General features: G+C 40.9%; 1 protein-coding gene across 2 annotated transcripts in view; it reads right to left on the bottom strand.

Moving 5' to 3' along the window:
• Window positions 1-19,276, bottom strand: part of FAT3 (FAT atypical cadherin 3) — a 558,548-nt gene that overhangs the window by 116,529 nt on the left and 422,743 nt on the right. For both annotated transcript variants that reach the window (XM_025356611.1, XM_025356610.1), the window contains exons 5-6: window positions 17,283-17,493; window positions 8,130-8,269 (exon numbers count right to left, since the gene is read on the bottom strand). In XM_025356611.1, coding sequence (XP_025212396.1) covers window positions 8,130-8,269; window positions 17,283-17,493 — 351 coding nt within the window. The remainder of the gene's footprint in view (window positions 1-8,129; window positions 8,270-17,282; window positions 17,494-19,276) is intronic.

Here is a 19,276-nt window from a genome sequence, read left to right as displayed (position 1 = left end):
TGAGCCACCGTGCCTGGCCTTCCTACCTTTATAAGTTTAAAGGATTACTTGAATAAGAAGAACATTAAAACCACAAAATCACATGAGTCCCTGAATCAAATCAATGTAACTTTTAGATTATAATTTGGACATGGCTGTCTCTGTGTTTTTTCATAATAACAATAATAGCCACACACATATGTTACAGCTAATTTTAAGTGAGAAATAAACATTAATAAAGCCTGTATGTGTCTAGCATATCACAGAGTCCAAGAATCTTCTCGTAGTAGCTTATTTCATCTTATAATTTATGAGGCATATAAAGTTTTATCCTCATTATGCCGAAGAAACTGAGTCTCAGAATGACTGAGCTGCCTTCTGTAGTAACACAGACAGCAATTGGTTAAGTGCTAACTTAAACTTGGGTTGCCTAATTCTGAGTTGGTGCTCCTTTCATCATACCAGATGATTTCAATAATGAGTTAAAATGTGTATTTCATATATATAAAAGTGTAGGAAAATGTTCCTGGACTCGTATATGATTTTGAGAAGAAGCAGGTTTATATCTTTTTACCTGTGTACACCTAGGCAGGCCACCTGAGCAGTCTGTGTCTCAATTTCTCACTGGAAATGAGTGTAATGATAACACTTGATTTAAGTATCCCAGAGTTACAGGGAAAAGAAGCTTAAGAATGAGCCTTATGGCCAGGTGCGGTGGCTCAGTGGGAGGCCAAGGCAGGTGGATCACTTGCGGTCAGGAGTTCGAGACCAGCCTGGCCAACATGGGGAAATCCCGTTTCTACTAAAAATACAAAAGTCAGCTGGGCATGGTGGTGGGCGCCTGTAGTCCCAGCTACTCCAGAGCCTGAGGCAGGAGAATTGCTTGAACCTGGGAGGTGGAGGTTGCAGTGAGCCGAGATTGCACCACTGCACTCCAGCCTGGGTGATAGAGTGAGACTCTGCCTCAAAAAAAAAAAAAAAAAAAAGCCTTATTACTTCAATAATTATTATATAAATACCAGGTATCTATATTACTATGTATTTTCATCCATTAACTCTTTGAAAGAGCCATGTTCTAGTTTCATTTAAACTTGCTCTGATGATGCAGTAACTCAGATTGGTTTGGCAGATATATGGGGAAAGTTGCTAAAATTCATAATTTCTCATCTTTGGTAATGTGTGTCTCCGGGGCCCAAAAGCTCAGTAGGTTGAAGTGAGAGCTATAAGGAGACTGAAGTATTTTGCTCTCTTCTTTGAATGGCTGACTATCAGACATTCTGATAGCCACAGGCGGCATCACGTTCCCCAAGCTGCCATCTTAAGAGTGTCTCCTTCATAACTAGTAGGGCCAGGTGAGTTTCTTTTCCTGCATTAGAACAGATATCAAAAATTTAATCTTGCTTTTAAGAGACAGCATTGTGTAGTGGTTAAGAGAGCAGGATCTGGAACCTGGATATAAACCCTGATCTACTCAAGTTATTTAACTTGCTTTGCCTCTCTTTCCTTATCTGTAAAGCGGGCATGACAGTAGTAGGTTATTTTTCTATTTGTACTATAGGCTGGGTGCAATGCCTCATGCCTATCTATAATTCCAGCACTTTGGGAGGCCGAGGCAGGCAGGACTAAAGCCCAAGAGTTCAAGACCAGCTGGGGCAATGTGGCAAAAACCCACCTCTAAAAAAAATACAAAAATTATCTGGGTGTGGTGGTGCATGCCTATAGTGTCAGCTACTTGGAAGGCTTGAGGTGGGAGGATCGTTTGAGCCCAGGAAGTCCAGGCTACAGTGAGCCGTGATTGTGCCACTGCACTTCAGCCAGGGTGACAGAGTGAGACCCTGTCCTGGGGGGGGGAAAAAAAAAAGTTACCATAAACTTAGAAGCTTAAAACACTGATTATCTCATAGTTGTGTAGGTGAGGACTCAAGGACGAACTCAAGGGTTGGCATGAATGTGTTCCTTTCTGGAAGCTCTGGGGATGACTGCCCCAAGATCATTCAGGTTGTTGACCAAATATAGTTCCTTGTGGTTGTAGAACGGAGGTCTCTGGTTTCCCTGCTGGCTGTCTGCTGGGAGTCTCTCCAGCTCCTTAAGGCTGCGTTAATTCCTTGCCATGTTGCTGCTTTCACATTCAAATTAGAAATGATGTCTCAAGTCCTTCTCACATTTTGAATCTCTTACTTCCCCTTTTGCTGCCTCTCTTCTGACTCCAGCTGGAGAGTTATCTGCTTAAGGGCTCTTGTGATTCGACTGGGCCTAGCTGGATACTCCAGGATCCTCTCTGTATCTTAAGATTTATACCCTAATCATATCTGCAAAGTCCCATTTGCCATGTAACATAACATTCATGAATCCAAAGATTAGAACATGAACATCTTCTTGGGGAAGTGAAAGAAGGAGAGCCCTGTTGCCTACCACAAATAGCACCTGCTTCACTGAGTAACTGTAAGAGTTAAATGATTTTGTTTTTAAGGATAAATATATGTAAACACTTGGGTTTTAAAATCTACTTCATGTGTTTCAGTCTGTTATAGTCATTATTCCATTATTCTTTTGGATATTCATATTATCCCATCTTTAATCAGTGGAAATCCATTTGAGTTTCCTCTTGTCATGCTTTACCATGATTCCAGTAGGCTTTTCTGGCAGGAAAAGATGCCCTAGGCTCCTGCTCCAAACCTGCAATTATCCATTTCTATGCAGAATCCTGACTCCTTTCCATGGTAAGTGGTATGTAAAGACTACAGTCTGGGCACTGTGGGTAGAATTCCTCTTAAAATAACTTTGTAGTGCTACTTTATGTTTGGATGGATGATAACCCCATCCTCCTAGGCATTTCATTATTCCCACTCCTTATGGGCCTCTGTTTCTACCTGGATACTCTCTATTCCTCCCCTGCTCATAACAGCCAATGCTCCTTGTGATTCCTCAACTCTTTTCCAACCAGACACAGTACCGATTCCTTCAACCTTTTCATCCCTCTGTGCCAGACACCCTTCAGACATCCTCACTCGTCTCTGGGCTTCTAAGACATTAACACGAGGAACACTTCTGTAATGTTTAGGACTGGTAGTACCCCTTTCTCCCACAGACTCTTCCTTTAAAAAAAAAAAAAAAAATTCTCAAAGAGAGTTAATTTCCCGTTTGCTGTCCAGGGCTTTGGTTGGACAAACAGTCCTTCCTTTTTTTTTTTTTTTTTTTTGAGACGGAGTCTCGCTCTGTCGCCCAGGCTGGAGGGCAGTGGCGTGATCTCGGCTCACTGCAAGCTCCACCGCCTCCCGGGTTCACGCCATTCTCCTGCCTCAGCCTCCCTAGAAGCTGGGACTACAGGCGCCCGCCACCACGCCTGGCTAATTTTTTTTGTATTTTTAGTAGAGACGGGGTTTCATCGTGTTCGCCAGGATGGTCTTGATCTCCTGACCTCGTGATCCGCCTGCCTCAGCCTCCCAAAGTGCTGGGATTACAGGCGTGAGCCACCGCCCCCAGCCCCAAACAGTCCTTCTTAACCCAGAACAATAGTGCTTTGAAACACTATGGATAACAGGCAAGCCCAGTGACAGAGCTGGGGAGCCTTCAGAGGACAATGATTCCCCCAGGTATGTGCATATGTTTCTCAGGGAGTGTTGGGGGCTGCATGTTGAAATTTTTAACTAGAGTTACTGGCTGAAAAAAAAAGTGTTAAGGAGTTAGTTTATCTTAACCATTTTTAGATCACATACCCATTTGAACATCTGATGAAAATTATGAACTTTCTCTCTAGAAAAACATATACACATGCCAAAATTTACTAACAAGTTCATGGGCTTCAAGGACCTTTTAGGAACGCAAACTGCTTTTGTAGGGTTCAAGTTGTTTATATAACTAGGCCCTGATTTGCACGGGTTTGTTAGAGACAGCAGGATTTGAAGTGGGGCAGGGGTCTGGATAAGAAGGCATCAGGGTGCTGGTTTAAAATCACTCCAGTGAACATTAGTCATTCTTCGGTCCAGGAAATTGCTAATTCCGGTGCCAGTTCATGCACTATCTGCTATCATTCCACAACATTAGTAGTGTAGAGAATGAATAAGCTTTTAAAACTTGGGATAATTCTCGGGACACAGCAAGCACTAAAAAATGCCAGTTGATTTTAGGCAAAGAGAAGACTATTACAGAGCCACCAAAGGCGGCCATCCTGGGATGGCACATGAGGAACTGGGAAAAGCCCACTAAGATACCTTTGGCCTGGTGTGGCCACAGAGCCCTTGACAAATTCTACCTCATGTGCACTGAGGGTGCCTTAAGGCACTGTCTTGCACTTTCCACCCCAGAACAAGTCAGAAAGTATCCAGAATAGCCCTCACTGAAGGACGGGGATGCAGCCACTGGATCTTCCACTTCATCTGAGGCACTTCATCTGAGGTAAATCCCATGTGTGCCTCAGAGAAACTAACAGGTGATAGGAATAATAACAATAGCAGCAGTAGCTACTATTAACTGAATTCTTACTACATTTAGACCTCATGCTGATACTCTGCATGCATAAACTCATGTAATCCTCATAGCAACTCCCATGTTGTAGGTATTGGCACCTCCAAACAAGAAGACCAGGGTGCAGAGAAGTTAGGTGACTTGCTTGAAGTGACTCATCTGTTTTGTGGCAGAGTGGAGATTGGGATGCAAAATTACCTGCTACAAAGCCCATGTTGCCAAATACTAACATTGTATTACAAAAAGCATAATAATATCCCCTACAAAATAAAGAACTAGTTTATGCAGAGGCCCTTGTCCATCTTGCTAGGAGGTTTTTGTCAATGTTGGGATGCTGTATTCTTACGTTTAGTTCACCGGAATCTTTTCAGCCTAAAACCCACAGGACCTTCTTATGTTTTGTGCTCACACTAAGGAATCTCAGTAAAGAAAAGGATGTTTATCATTAGATATTGTAGCTCTGAGGCACAAGAATCCTGTGAGAGTTGGGAGAATAGGACAAAACTGAAGGTGAAGGAAGGGTTTTCATGTGGACACAGAATCACTGAGGATCTGATTTATTTGACATTTATGAAGCCAAGTTCAACATGTTGTTTATGGATGACTTGAAGCCCTGTCATATCATGTTTTATGATTCCAAATGAACAAAGCAGAGAAAAGTTCCCGCAGGAAAACTGAACAGGTGTTTTGGGGCTACAGGACATTTATTTAGTTATATGGTGAAGGTTATCTGTTTGATGGTAGAATCATTAAGTTGCCCAGGGTCATGCATGGGAGCATGCTTTCATGGTTTCTGAAAGAAATCCGGAATGCCTTTTATTTCCCAAAACATCCTTTTGTAAAAGTGTTCTTGACATGGAGGGTGCTGACTAATTCAGAGAAGCACTCCTACCACCACTGCCGGGAAAGCTGTGGTAAATATGAGAGAGGCCTGGATTGGCAGGGGCTGGTGAGGTGGTCAGGCCCTAAGATAGCTCAGTAGACAGAGTAATGACTTCCTGATGGTAATACCAATGACATACAGGTATGTACTTTGGAAACTCTTAGTTCCCACTTCGTACAAAGGTCATGACTCTGGAGACACAGAGTGACTTGAACGCTTTTGACAAGAAAATCTCTTGGCATCCTTTATTAACTTCCTTATCTTGGCCCTACCAAAAGGTGCCTCAAAGTTCACCTAATTCTCTAACTCCTTCTAGACAGCCCTGGAGATAAGCCTAACTGTATACTAGTCAGAAACAAAATAAACAAAAACAGGACTCAAACGGTGTGTACGTTCAAAGTTTCGTAATACATGTTTCCATATTAACTTGAAAAAAATGAGCGCATGTCAGTCACCTGGATTTAAAACTCTGAATCACTGTGACCTTAGTACTTAGCATCTAGAACTGCTCCTAGCCCATGGTAAGAACTCTAAAGATATTTGTGGAACAAATGCTGTTAAATGATTTCTCATCTGGTTCTAATAAAATTCTAAAGTAAAAGTATCATTGATAATTTTTGTTGTTGTTAACATGAATTAGTTTTGTGCTTTGGAGATCCAGCATATCTGCTGCGTAGACTCTGCTGAATATGTATCTACTATTCATTCACTTGTTCTAAAAATATTCAATTTTTAAAATATCCATAATGGTATTCTGGGCACACTGAATACCATTTAATTCAACTGGTATGAAACTCTGGAGAAAAGTCTGGAAATGAATATGGTTTCATGCTTTATTTATATTTTACTCAAATATGTCTTATGTTTTTAAGTGGCACTAAAAAGTCAAGGTTGAATATGCTAAGACAAGGCTAATTTTTAAAACTTCAATTCCCATTTAAAATGGATTAACACTTAAGACAGCAATACAGCAGGTGGGTTGTTTTGTATTAGTCTTTGGGGGCGTGCTTTTGGACTGTGTGGTTCTCACAACACCCCAGCCATGGGTTCTTTCCATGTGTCTATATTTTAGCCTTGAAAATACCCTGGAACAGCATGGTTTTCGATAGGGTGACTATATAATTTATCGTCCCAAATGGGGCAATTTTGAGAGTTAATGGGGTCCTTGACCCTGGCTGCATGTCAGAGTCACATAGGATTTCTGTGGCTGTATTTATTGAATTTCATATTTTAGAAAACTAATTTTGGTTTATTGTTACATTCTACATTCTTTGCATTTCATTTTGCTGATCAATGAACAATATATTACTTTTATATAACAACTATGAATAGTCAGTTAAGGGAAGGAGAATAATTATGCCAATGCCACAGACATAAATGGGACTCTTTAAGGCAAACAGGGTCATATGATCATCCTAGTTACTGGGAAAGGATGCAGGTTGGAGGATCAGAAATTGTTTCACACTGGCTGCTGTATTATGTGCAAGTCACTTCTCCTCTCTAAGGTTTTAGTTTATTCAAATGAAAAGTAAAGGAGTTGTACTAAAATGAACCCTATTGTTTTCTTCAAATTCTACCATTCTTTGATTATAAACAGATTCAAAGGAAAGAGTTTCATTATATTTTTCAAATAGTCTCAAACTAAGAGGCAGCTGGCTAGGCAAACACATGAAATATTCATCCTTTCTTCTTTTTAAAACAACATAGTTGCAAATGCTTACATCATATTTAAGATGAATCAACGCTTGCTTCAGGGTTGGCAAAAATTTCATCTTCACTACCTGAAGCATTGTGTTCAGAAAGATTCTAAAGACACATCTGGGCTCAGCAGAAAAATGGGCCTTAATGAATTAGTGATGCCTTCTGGGGTTAGAGGAACCTCAGAGCTCAGCAGGGACTAAGAGAGGGGTTTCAGCATATGCATATGTGCCAGCTCTCTGCCATAACTGGCCTAGGTCTCTGGTGCTAAAAAATAAGACAACAAAATCTTCTCATATTTAGTACAAGTCTGCCTCATATTGATATGTAACACTGTGCTAGTCTCAGAAAGATGTACTGAGCCACATGAGAAGTCCAAAGATTTTCTTTTCCTCCTGCTCTCAATGCCCTTTCACATGTGCTCAGGTTGCAAAGTATGAGGAGTGGTCCTTGACCCTGGCTGCATATCAGAATCACATAGGATTTCTGTGGCTGGGGTCCAGCCACTGGTGTTTTTAACCTCTCACCACAACCAAGGGGTTCTACTATACAAACAGCAAGGATAAAGAGGCTAGAATGGCAGAAGAGAATCAGGACACCTAGATCCCAGTCCTTTTTCTTTACTAAGGCTGCATGACCTTGGATACACTACTTAGCTTATCTAAGTCTATAAATGAATTTGGACTCTTAGGTATTCTTTAGCTATAACTTTCTGTGACTAAAAAAAAAAAAAAAAAAAAAATGAGGAGGTAAAGAATAATATGGTGTGTTAACTCAAGTAAAATAGATGTCCTCCTCTTTGTAAATTCAAGGAAAGTTGACTTTATTGTCAAACAGAAAAATCTACAGTAGATGATCAGGAAACAAACACGCATCACTTTTCCATGCACGATCAATCACAACTTCTTGAAAGCGGCAGCTAAGTCCTATGATATCATCTACAGAATCCCTTTTCTTAATTGTTCTTGAAAATGGTTTTTGTAAACACTAGAAAACCATGGACATAATTTACTACTTCCATTACATTTTTTTTTTTTCATTGCTTGCACCCCTGACTTTGGCAGCTATTTCAGCATTCCTGCTATTCAGTAATTTAACATCTCACCTGAGTGACAGCAACATTTGTCCCATCAGTGACTTCCACACTCATATTATAGATGGACCTCTGCTCTGCGTCCAAAGGTTTTGCGATGACAATTGTCCCAACACCCTTCTCCGCGTCAAAAGCGCTGTCAAAATTCCCCCCTGATGATTTCACAGAAACATGAAATTAGCAAATCTGAGAACTTATTACATGTATTATATCATATATCTTTAAAGGGAGCTCTTATACAGAAATATTTTTTTGATAGGCATCCCTATGGCTCAATTTTGTACATCTTAAATGGGACCTCTTTATTTCTAACTTGATTCATAGTTCAAAACACAGCCTCTACAATGCATAACAAATGTCACGAAAAAGGAATGTATTGCAAAGAAAAACCTCAGCAGTAAATGTTAAAGTAGTGAAGCATAAACTGACTCCATTAAATATTTAGAAACCTAAAGGCCCTTTAACCTCCTGTGGCTTCACCATTAGAAATTTGTAGATCTTTTTGTTTTTTCCAAAGTAGATTAAATTCTAAGTAAATAAATAGTCCAATTATTATTAATAGAATGAGTACACATTTAAAATCTATTCCAGGATTGATGGTAAACATTTGGCTGCTAGAATTCAGATTCCCTTAATTAAATGTCAGAAATAAAATTATGAATTCTAAACAGTAAAAGAAAAAAAGCAAAAAAATTTTCATATTAAAAATTCTATATCTGCGAGCTGGGATATTTATAGAAATACTTATGTTGCCATCTTGGTAGTATAAATTATTTTTCTCCTAAAAAGGCAGAAAGCCTAGGGAGAGTTACAAAATAAAATTGGGAAAGAAGTAGAAGAAAACATCAGCTTATATGACACCAAATTACAAAACAATTTACATGAAAGTTTAGAAAACTTTACTTTCCCCTCAACCCCCTGGCCACATGTAACTCACAGTCTGTGAGTGATGTGCTTAAGACAATATTGCCGTTGTTGAAATCACTGCTGATGTTTCCACCTCTGGCAACCAAACTGTGGTTTATGATCTTCCCAAAATGAAAGATTTTTTTTGAGGGGGAGAAAAATAATGGTATGAATGTTGGAATAATTTTAATTAAGCATGAGCGTATGTTCACAAGCTCTGCTTCTTTTGGCCTGAAATTTCATGGTGTTGATTTTGTTCTCAGACAGTAATTTTATTTAACTACAGCATATAGGGCAATGTATTTATTCAATTTCATATTTTAGAAAACTAACTTTGGTTTATTTTTACATTCCACATTCTTTGCATTTCATTTTGCTGATCAATGAACAGTACAATATATTACTTTTATTTAACAATTATGAATAGTGAGTTAAGGGAAGGAGAATTTTACCTGAATTACTAGAATCTGATGTACAATGACATGAAATAAATAATATGGTTTACTTAAAAAAAAACCTGGCCATATATATATTTCAAATACTTATTACTTGCTGCTGTCATATACACTTAAGATTATTTAATTGCAAGAGAGAATATAATTGCCCTTGACATTTAATTAAAGTTATGGAGAGATAAGAGTATCAGAGAATTGCTCGGAGATTATATACTTTTTAAAAAACTTCATCTAAAAAGAGACTCATTTTCCAATTAATATCTTTAATTGATTTGATGAGGAGCACTAAATATTAACTCCAAAACAATTGTTTGAAGCTAGGATAAGGAGAGAAGGGGGAGTCTAGGCTGAAAAGGGGAGCAAGCCTTAGGTCATTACCATTTCTTATTCAAAGGGAATGTTTCATGTTGATAACAACATGAAACAAAATGGAAGTCTGATTTGAGTGTCGTGAAAAACCATCTTCATGAACAAGAGAAAAAAACAACAACAACATGATCATTTGCTATTAAGCGGTACATTCTGAGAAAAAATTTGCCATGGAAACTTTCAAAGAAAGGTCATAAAATTGCCTCATAAGTCCTGTATGGAAGGAAAGATGAGAATGCAACTTCTCAGGTTGTTTCTAGTGGGTATTAAATCCCATTTTAAATCCCATTTAGAATGTTTTCTTTACCAAAATGTTAACTTTCTTAAATCTTAGGGTCATGATATTATTTGGAGGTGGGGAAATAATGTTGATTATTTTTAAATGTGAAAATGTGTGAGTCAAGTCAAAATAAAGATTATGCAAATTATAAAACTTTAGTTTGCTCCAGTTTAAAGATGATTAAAAATACATTTTAGAGAACCAGCAAGCATAGTTTGAGTTTGAGCTACTGTTTAAATGGGGCAGTCCAATTTGCTCTGTTTCACTGACTTTGACTCACATTTTCCCCAGGGCCCTGTACAAAAATACATAATCATGTCATGCGCTTAGTGGCATAACATTTACATATGGCATATAGAGTGTGTGCTTTTTCTTAGTCGTTTTTCATATCAAATAACATTTTTGGCTAATTTTATGGGTTTTTTTTTTTTTTTTACAGTTTTCTCTCTTTCTGTGTGTGTTCATATATGTATTTGTGTGTGTATGTGTATGTGTGTATCTCCCTCAAATTCTTTAGAACAGAAACCTCCAAAGGGACAGGGGACATAGACCATTAGAAGAGCAGAGCCAAGAGCACTTGAGGGAGAGCCTACAAACTATGTTTCTCAGTTTACCAATATAGTTAGCAGCCTCGGACACTCATTTCCAGGACATTTGTTCCTAGTTAAACTAAGATTTAATGTAAAACAAAATCTTCCATGAGTTTTAAAATGAATTTCTGACAAGGGACACAGAATCTAGACCAGCAGTTTACCATCAACCCTCACACAATTTAATAACCTACCACTTAAGCATCCCATTTCATAAACGACTCCATATCTCTCCCCCAGGTCTCATTTTTCAGGCTCCCTTTTAGCCTGAAAGTGATTTCATTTTCATAGGAAACCATATCCAAATCGTCCAGAGTGAGAATATCAAATGCAAGGAGTCCATTTTTGCTAGCAGCATTCCACTTAAACAAGGTGTGCTTCCTCAGAGCCAGTAACAGAACATGCAAAGCCAGAGTGTGTTTGGTGCAGTAGCGTTAGGCTCAACAAAAGGTGGGGAGGAGGGAGGACACCGCAGAGCTGGTCTGAGTTTCAACAAAGTGGGAAATTAGAAAAGTCACAGCCTGAGCATTGCTGCAGGGGTGTGCGGCAGAGATGGTTAAAAGCAAGGTTGTGAACAGCCCACATAACAGATAATTCACATTAGGGACATATCTCTTTGACCATTTTCGGTCAAGACAGGTGTAATAGAGTAAACAAAGAGCAGATGAAGCACACTGGATTTCTATTGGATTCTAAAGTTAAACATCCCAAGTAGGAATGTCCTAAAAGGCTTTAAAGATGGGACATAAGTGGAAATATTTTGAGCCAGCAGCTACTGCTTAAATGTGCTGGGCATTGGAGCTGGGCCATGATTCACTCTAGTTTTTCTTTAAAGAAGGGTATGAAGCACCTCTGTCCCTCCATAAAGACACCCAATGGTGAGAATCACACAGCTTCCCCTTTAGAGAAGCTTCCAGGTACCTCCCCTAGCATATGATTCTATTCCATTCCATGCATAATTGTAAAAATACCAACCCACATCTAGTTGTCACCAAGGGGGAGGTGTTATGTGAGCAGCTTCCAGAACACGGAGCTGCCGACTCTCAATGAATTCAGGGAGTTGTGCACAAGCTGTTGATTCAGGTTCAGCATGTACACTGAAATTAAGAAAAAATGCTAAACACCAGTTATGGTTTGATCTTGAAAATGCTAAACACTAATTACCATTTTCCCCTAATTTTCTGCCTTGAAATGAAAGCAAGCACAGTACCTGGCTGAAAAGGATATTTACTTGGAAGACAGGGGACACCAGGCGAAGGTCAGGAAAAAGTGGTCGGAAAGAAAATCCCTTCTAGAATCGAGTTTAAAATTCATTTTCTTAAAACCGTTAATAGTATATAAAGTGTTTCTAGGCTTCTTCTTATTTTTCTGAAGTTTCTTCAGATGTGCTCCTATGGACCAGACTGTTGCTATGGAAAAATGAGAGGCTTATTTGGGATCAAATTAAGGAAAAGGGGCAGAATAGGGGAAATGAAGTGTTTGATATCAGTTGAATAACTTGGAGCAAGGGTCACCCTGATGCAGGAGCAGTTGTAATAGAAATAACGCATGAACATGGTTTCTCTCCATATCACTGGGTAAGAGTCTTTTGTTAGAGAAATACAGCCACCTGATTAGGGAAGACCCAGAGGTTTCCAAGCTCTAGCTGAAGAACAAGGCTCTACTAGTGCTACCAGAGACTTCAACTGGCCTACTTGATTCATCTCTAAATGGCGATGGCTCCGCTGGGGACAAGGTTCAATAAAGACAGGCAAAAGCTTATGACACAGCAGCAGCCTGGAGCCCAAAGTTTGAAGGAACCTATGACAAATGAAGGGTAAAAGCAGCCTTCCTGCAACACAGAAAGACATTTCAACTTGAGTTGGAACTACGTGCTATCACTCACCAACGGAGAATCATTTTCAAAGAGCAGCCTTACAGTAGGCGAGATAAACAAAGATATTTTAGGTGTTTACGATTTACAAAGAAAACTATTTTTGTAGCCTAAGTCAGGTGAAAAGCTAAAAAATGGGTGACAGCACCCCCCACCCATCTGCAGGTAAAGAGGAACTGTCTGAGGTGCGTAAAAAGGGTGGCCTTCTCTGTTCCAATATTTGCCAACAGAATAAAGATACAGGGACTGAACTGTGAACCAGATTGCATGCACATTAGAGAGTCTGTAAATCAAGGAGCTGTGGAGTTGAAATCATAGTCCCCTGAGAAGTGTGAAGATATGTGATAAAGCCACAAAGGATTATGGGTTATTTGTGTTCCCTTCAGTTTCTTTCCCTTTTAACACAGAGAAGGAACATGCTGTGCGTTGGGCTGTTTAAACGCAGAACAGCTGAACTTTATTATGTTTCCTTTTAATTACAGCTTTCTTAACTCAGTTACAAGTAGGGCTTCTGTTTCTGGAAGCTGAAAAGTCTCACTGCATAACATTGTAAGCAGTGGTCTCCTTGGAGGCACAAGAAAGTGTGTGACAGATCCTCGATGCAAGGGTCCAGGCTTGGTAACAAAACCTTGCTCGCTACCCCATTTTTGTGAATTCATATCATGGTGGGAGGCAAAGACATGCAGTTAAGCAAGATTTGGGTTGATTTGGAAATGCAGAAATGAGGCGACTTTACTCTCAGGGGAAAAGCATGCTGAAACACTATTTCTGCTCACTTAATGAGAATTTATTAGTCATAGCATTTGTAAGCTGTAAGCGCCATGCCAAGATGATGTCTTCTCTGTAACTCAGTGTCTCGTTAGGTGTCTGCATGCACTAGGTCTAAAATGGAACCAAATCCTCACTCCCTTGGAAGAGTCATAGAGTATTTACCTTTGCAAGGCCCATACTTATACCTGAGACCTCATTTCAGATCCATGCTGACATTACATACCTAGTGCCTATTCCAGGCATTCACTGCTATGTTTCTTAAACATTGAGGCGCAATGTTCCCTCTTTCCCCTGTATGTTAGCTTGGCCAGAAAAGATGCTTAGGTAAGGAGGAAGGGAACAAAGAGATGAGAGTTTCCACGGCCGAAGATAAATAAGCAAGAAATCTTGAAAGCGAGAATAAAACATCTGAATATGATAAAGGAAACAATAGGTATTTAGAGAGGGGGAAAGATGTTGTCAGCAGATTGAGAAAAAATGACTCTGATGGATTAGAAAGATTTTCAAAAGGAGGATTTGGTGGAACGCGGACCGTCTCGATACTGAAGCAACCAGCACCTGGGAAAAGGATTTTACTTCTGTGCTGAAATAAAGATTTGGTGTTTCAAGATGTTGTTGGCTGGATGTGGAGATGGAAATAAAATCATGTTCTGTTTGGGCATCTGGCCCAGTAAGTTCAATTTGGAAAAGAAGCTTGGCTAGATGTTACCCGATTTACAGTGAAATCTCTGTGATGGAAGCATCCAGACCAGAGGGACAACCCTGTAGGTCCTCATTCAGAAACTTACAAGTGCCCTGAAACTGAAGGGAGTCTCTAGGAAGAGCGTAGCATTTAGAAATACACCAGTGAAGAAACATGAAAACTGATGCCATGTTCTTGATGATGGACCCTGGGTCTATATTTAAGGTAGCTTAAAGGGACTCCGTCCAGGGAGGGCTCTCATCTGTAAACTGCCTCTCTCTTCTTGGACCAGTGATGTTTCTATTTTGTCAAAGGTGCGTAGGTTGCCATGGCCGGTAGCACAGTGGAAGGTCACACTGACTCTGAGTAGGTTCCAGGAGGCATCAGTAGGGTTAGCATAGTGGCTGCCTGGGGTATCTCCATCACTCACCGTAGTTTATTCCACTCATCCTGGGTTGGTAGCAACAGAGGTATTGGCAGGAGGAAGGAATGAGGACACATGGGCCTTAACCATAGGGGTTAAGAGTGGAGACAGGATAAGCACAAACGAAAAAATACAGCAACACTCATCATGCTGACATGAGAAACTTGCAAATCAGGTTACATGCAGTACTGCTAGGCATGCTTACCTACAGACAGTCACACACACACACAGGCAGGAATGATGAAGAGTTGCAAACCTGACCTTGATAACTAGGGTCAAGCAGCTGGTGAGACTGACCATTACAGAAAGGCATGCCAGTAGGATTTCAAAAGCAGACTACAAGTGAGGGCATCCCGGGGCACATAGGTGGTAGGTGGGATGTGCCACAGGTCAGCAGGTTGCGTGCACAGATCATGCCAGGGAGAGATGTGACACTGTCCAGCTGTAGAGGTGCTTGGAAACTGGAGTGTCCAAGGAGGAGGGGGAAAAATCAGTGGCTGATGAGAAAGGGTAACTCATCTTATCTCAGGACAGCACACTAGACATTCTGTTGCCTATTCGGTTTCTGCTGCACTCTCCTTTAGGTTATTTAAAAGAAATCACTTTTTTTTCTTTTTTTTTTTTTTTTTTTTTTTTTTTGAGACAGTCTTGCTCTGTTGTCCAGGCTGCTGGAGTACAGTGATGCAATCTCAGCTCACTGCAACCTCCGCCTCCCGGGTTAAAGCAATTCTCCTGCCTCAGCCTCCTTAGTAGCTGGGATTACAGGCACCCGCTATCACGTCCAGCTAATTTTTGTATTTTTAGTAGAGACGGGGTTTTGCCATGTTGGACAGGCTGGTCTTGAACTCCTGACCTCAAGTGATCCGCCCACCTCAGCCTCCCAAAGTGCTGAAATTACAGGAGTGAGCCACTGTGCCCGGCTAGAAATCACTATTGCACATGTCTCTGGAAACCTGGCACTAGTGGCACTGTTAGAACTGAATTGCACTTTCTGTGACTCTGACTGGGGGTGGAAGTGAAGAAATCATTAAAGGTGACTGTACAGACAACCAGACCATGACTACGTGCAACCCTTTGTTCTGCCAAGAAAGAAGAAACTGCATCAGATAATATCTTACGAGCTGAAAGTTACTGAGAAGATAAAGAAGTGGAGACCCCTTTCATGGATCAGAAGAAGTTTCATTTCAAATATGTTGAGTAGGAATGAAGAGAGAAGTGAAAGCTTGGTGTGAGGATGGCCGTGTACAGGATGGCATGATTAATACCAAGTAAGTAAAACGAAAACGTTCCACCGTCATTCCATCAAATGAGACATGTAGGAAACAGCTCTTTACTTTTTGGAAGTTCAGAGGACTCTCTACAGAGGTTTGATTGCGGGCCATGGGGCATTCTTTTTCTGTGCCTTGTTACAACCATTGTAGAACTTTCTAAATGCTTATCCCAAGCACAGCAATGCCTAGGGGGAGAGGCATGTTCCTGCCCATCCTATCCAGGCAGTGACATGGGGAAGGAAATGATTTCCCCAGACCAACTCTCTCCTGGATCCCCTGCCTCCCACTGAGAAGCGTGGGAAGTCAGCTTTAGCTCAACGCAGTGTTGGATTGGGCGACACACACTCTCCCCTCTGTTTTAGCAACAGCCTGTTTTGTTTCCTGGTCCTCGGCACTCATTTCCTCTCCAGTGCCTCTCCCTGCTGGTTTGTCAAGGGCCATAGTGCTGTTTTGCCCTTTCCTTTTGCAGCCTGGCGTGCTTGCTTGCTTTCTTTCAAGGAATTTAAAGGTTGGCTCCCAGGGTCTATCCTTCATGCTTCCATCTGCTTCCTCTATTCGGCTTGCGGGGGAGGCTGACTGGCTATATATCTAGGTTCCATTTCCTGCCCTTCCTTTTGTGGACGACAGCCAGGGGACTCTCCTGATGGGGCTATTGGTGTATGAATGGTACTACCGCTGCAAAACAGAGGGACTGGAATACATTTTAATTTCTTTTTCAATTGGAAAAGGCCCAGTTAAATAAACCAACCTACAAAAAGATAAAAACAAAACAACAAAAAGCCCACATACCTCAAAAGCAAAGAAACAAAAATCAAAACAAACCCCCCCAAAATCCAAACCCTATCAAACTCGAACAAAGGAAGTCATTGGATACGAGTAACGCAATAGCTGTTAGAGGCATATATGAAATCTGTGGGCTGCACTTCAGCCTGTCACAGGCAGTTATGAAAGATGTAATTCAATTTGCTTAAAAAAAAACCCGTAAAAGGCAGATTGGATAGCTGTATTTTAGCAAATGTGTTTGCACTAAGGGTACCTTCTGTTGAACAGTTCTGCCCACAAGCTGTCTGTAGAATATAGAACATCTCTCGAGCATGCTTGCCACCTTGAAGCAGGGCAGTCGGGAGCAGAAAAAAAAAAAGAACAGAATGCAGAAAAAAGGTGAAGAAAAAGAGAGAAATGAAGGACAGCAAGTCTAGTACCATCAATACATTTAGAAATGAGATTAGCCAAGTGTGACAATAGAATTTAAATGACACACAGAAAGACATTAAGATTGCAGTAAATAACGTACTATGGAAAATCCAGCCAGAGAGCACTTTCGGTTCAGCTTAGCTACAGAGTTGGAACGAAAGCACAGGTCGATTATTCATTTTACTGGCTCTTTTGCATTCCAGCACTATACATATTTTAATCTTGGCACTAATTGTTAGTTTTTTGCTTTCTTTCTTTCTTTTTTCTTTTTTTTTTTTTTTTTTTTTTGCGCTAGTTGCTTCAGTCAATTATTACATTGCACGATACTGCTCTGTAAGACTCGAACTTACCAACTATGTCAAACCACAGAGGGGTGTTAGCTGGCTGCACAGACACCACCCCTACAATTTCAGTCACTCTATCACTTTCCATGACTGTGAAGTTATAAAACGGCTCATCGAAGGTCAATGGTATAGGCGAAGGGGGTGGTTTCTTAATCCATTCAATGTGGAGGCGGGCCGTGGAGGATTTCTGTGGGCGCCCATTGTCCACTGCCTTTATCTACTCACACAGGGAGAGAACAGAAAGATGTCTCAGACCTCTGATTGCTGTAGAGTTTGGATCTGTCACTCATGTTGCTGGGCCAAGAGTCCATCTTCAACACAGTGTCAGAAAGGGGAAGAAACGAGCAGAGTTCTGGGGAGAAAAGGCTTGGGAATGGAGGGGAACAACCCAGCCATGTGTAGACCTTGCACCATGTTTGCCAGAGGCTCTCTGGACCACCGTCAATGTTACAGATATGGAGATCTTGAAAGACAAATGCTGCATTTACAGTTTGTGGTGATTTGTGGCCCTGAATAATAGTTACATGAATAGAAATAGCTAATTTGATTCCTGATAGCATGATCTGAGCCTCACCTCTGGTGGTGATATGTGAAAGGGAAGAAAGTGCATTGTGAAACTTTATATATGTGCGAATGATATGTGCAGAAGTGTGTGTGTGTATGTGTGTGTGTGTGGTTGTGTTTTGCAGTGTGTGGTTGTGTTTCTCAGCTCCTTCCTTCTGCTCTTTGTGATTGATAGCAGCACAGGATCCCAGGAGCAAGATAGAGTGGGCTGGGAAAGGGAGCAGCCTGGAGCTAGCTGCCTTGAGGCCCTTCAGTTTTGCCATCTGCAGAAAGGTAACAGAGAACTCTCTCGATAGCACAGTCCCTGGAAGCAGCGTGGAAGGGAGGACAGGGCTAATGACTCTCCTCTGTGGTCATAATTAGCTGATATAAGGGCTGAGGAAGCAAGTCTCCCCACCCAGCTGGGAAGGGTGAAGAGTCCAGGTGAACTCTGGACTCAAATGGGAGGGTCAAAAGCTCCAAGAAGCAAAGGCCAAAACTAAACAGAAATAAAAATAAATTTTTAAAAGGACTTTCAAGTATTGCATTTAAAAAATAACATTTATAGGAACATAACTGATAGCTACAGCCTTTCCAAACAGTGACAATGCATAGCACCCTCATGCTATGTGTTCATGAATGATTGCTTTGCCCTAGAATATCCCTGTGGGGTGAGAAAACTTGAGGATACATGTCTTAAGTCAGGTTCCCCCAGGAGCTAAGACAGGTATTTGAGTACAAATGGTTTTTTTGGGAGAAGTGCTCTCAGGTGAAAGGGAATAGAGATCAGGGTGGGCAGGGTGGGAGTTAAATCAGGGTGTGGTCCTGGCTGACCAGAGGGATCCCATGGGGAGCTCTGAACCATTAATTGCACCACAGTTGAATCCAACTTGAGGCAAGGGGATTGGACTTTTGTATCTGGGTGTCAGTCAGTCAATGGCTGTGGGCTGCTAGACTGGATGCTGGGAATGTAGACTTTCTTTCACCAAGAATCATCCAAGGATGACTCTCTGGAGAAGAGGGCAGCTGTGAGCCATTGACAGCCAATACTTGCAGCAGTTGAGGGACAGATAAACCAGTCTGAGAACGGGAGCTGGGCAGGACACCAACAGTATCCACTTGAATCTATCCAGTCCTCAAAGATTCCCAAACTGCAAGTCTCACACACCTGCAATGGCACATAGCACATCAGAGCTCCTAACAGTAGAAACAGAGCTGGTGTTTTACTGTAGTTTTTTTCTCTGCCCACTGTTCTGGCCACATAACTGAGCACAACAAGGAACCCACATCTAGACCACAGGAAAGAAAGGATAAATCAAGAGACTCAGGCCATCATTTAAAATAATAAAGGACAGACCTAGCAGAGAAGGATGAAGACAAAGAGAAGAGTGGTGGATGGTGCTGACTTTTTTTTTTTTTTTTTTTTTTTTTTTTTTTTTTAAGTTTTTTTTTTTTTT

Source organism: Theropithecus gelada, chromosome 14 (genome assembly GCF_003255815.1).
Source record: "Theropithecus gelada isolate Dixy chromosome 14, Tgel_1.0, whole genome shotgun sequence".
In the NCBI taxonomy this organism is placed as follows: domain Eukaryota; kingdom Metazoa; phylum Chordata; class Mammalia; order Primates; family Cercopithecidae; genus Theropithecus; species Theropithecus gelada.
Note: the sequence above shows the minus strand (reverse complement) of the source record. Positions and strands in the feature narration are given on the sequence as shown.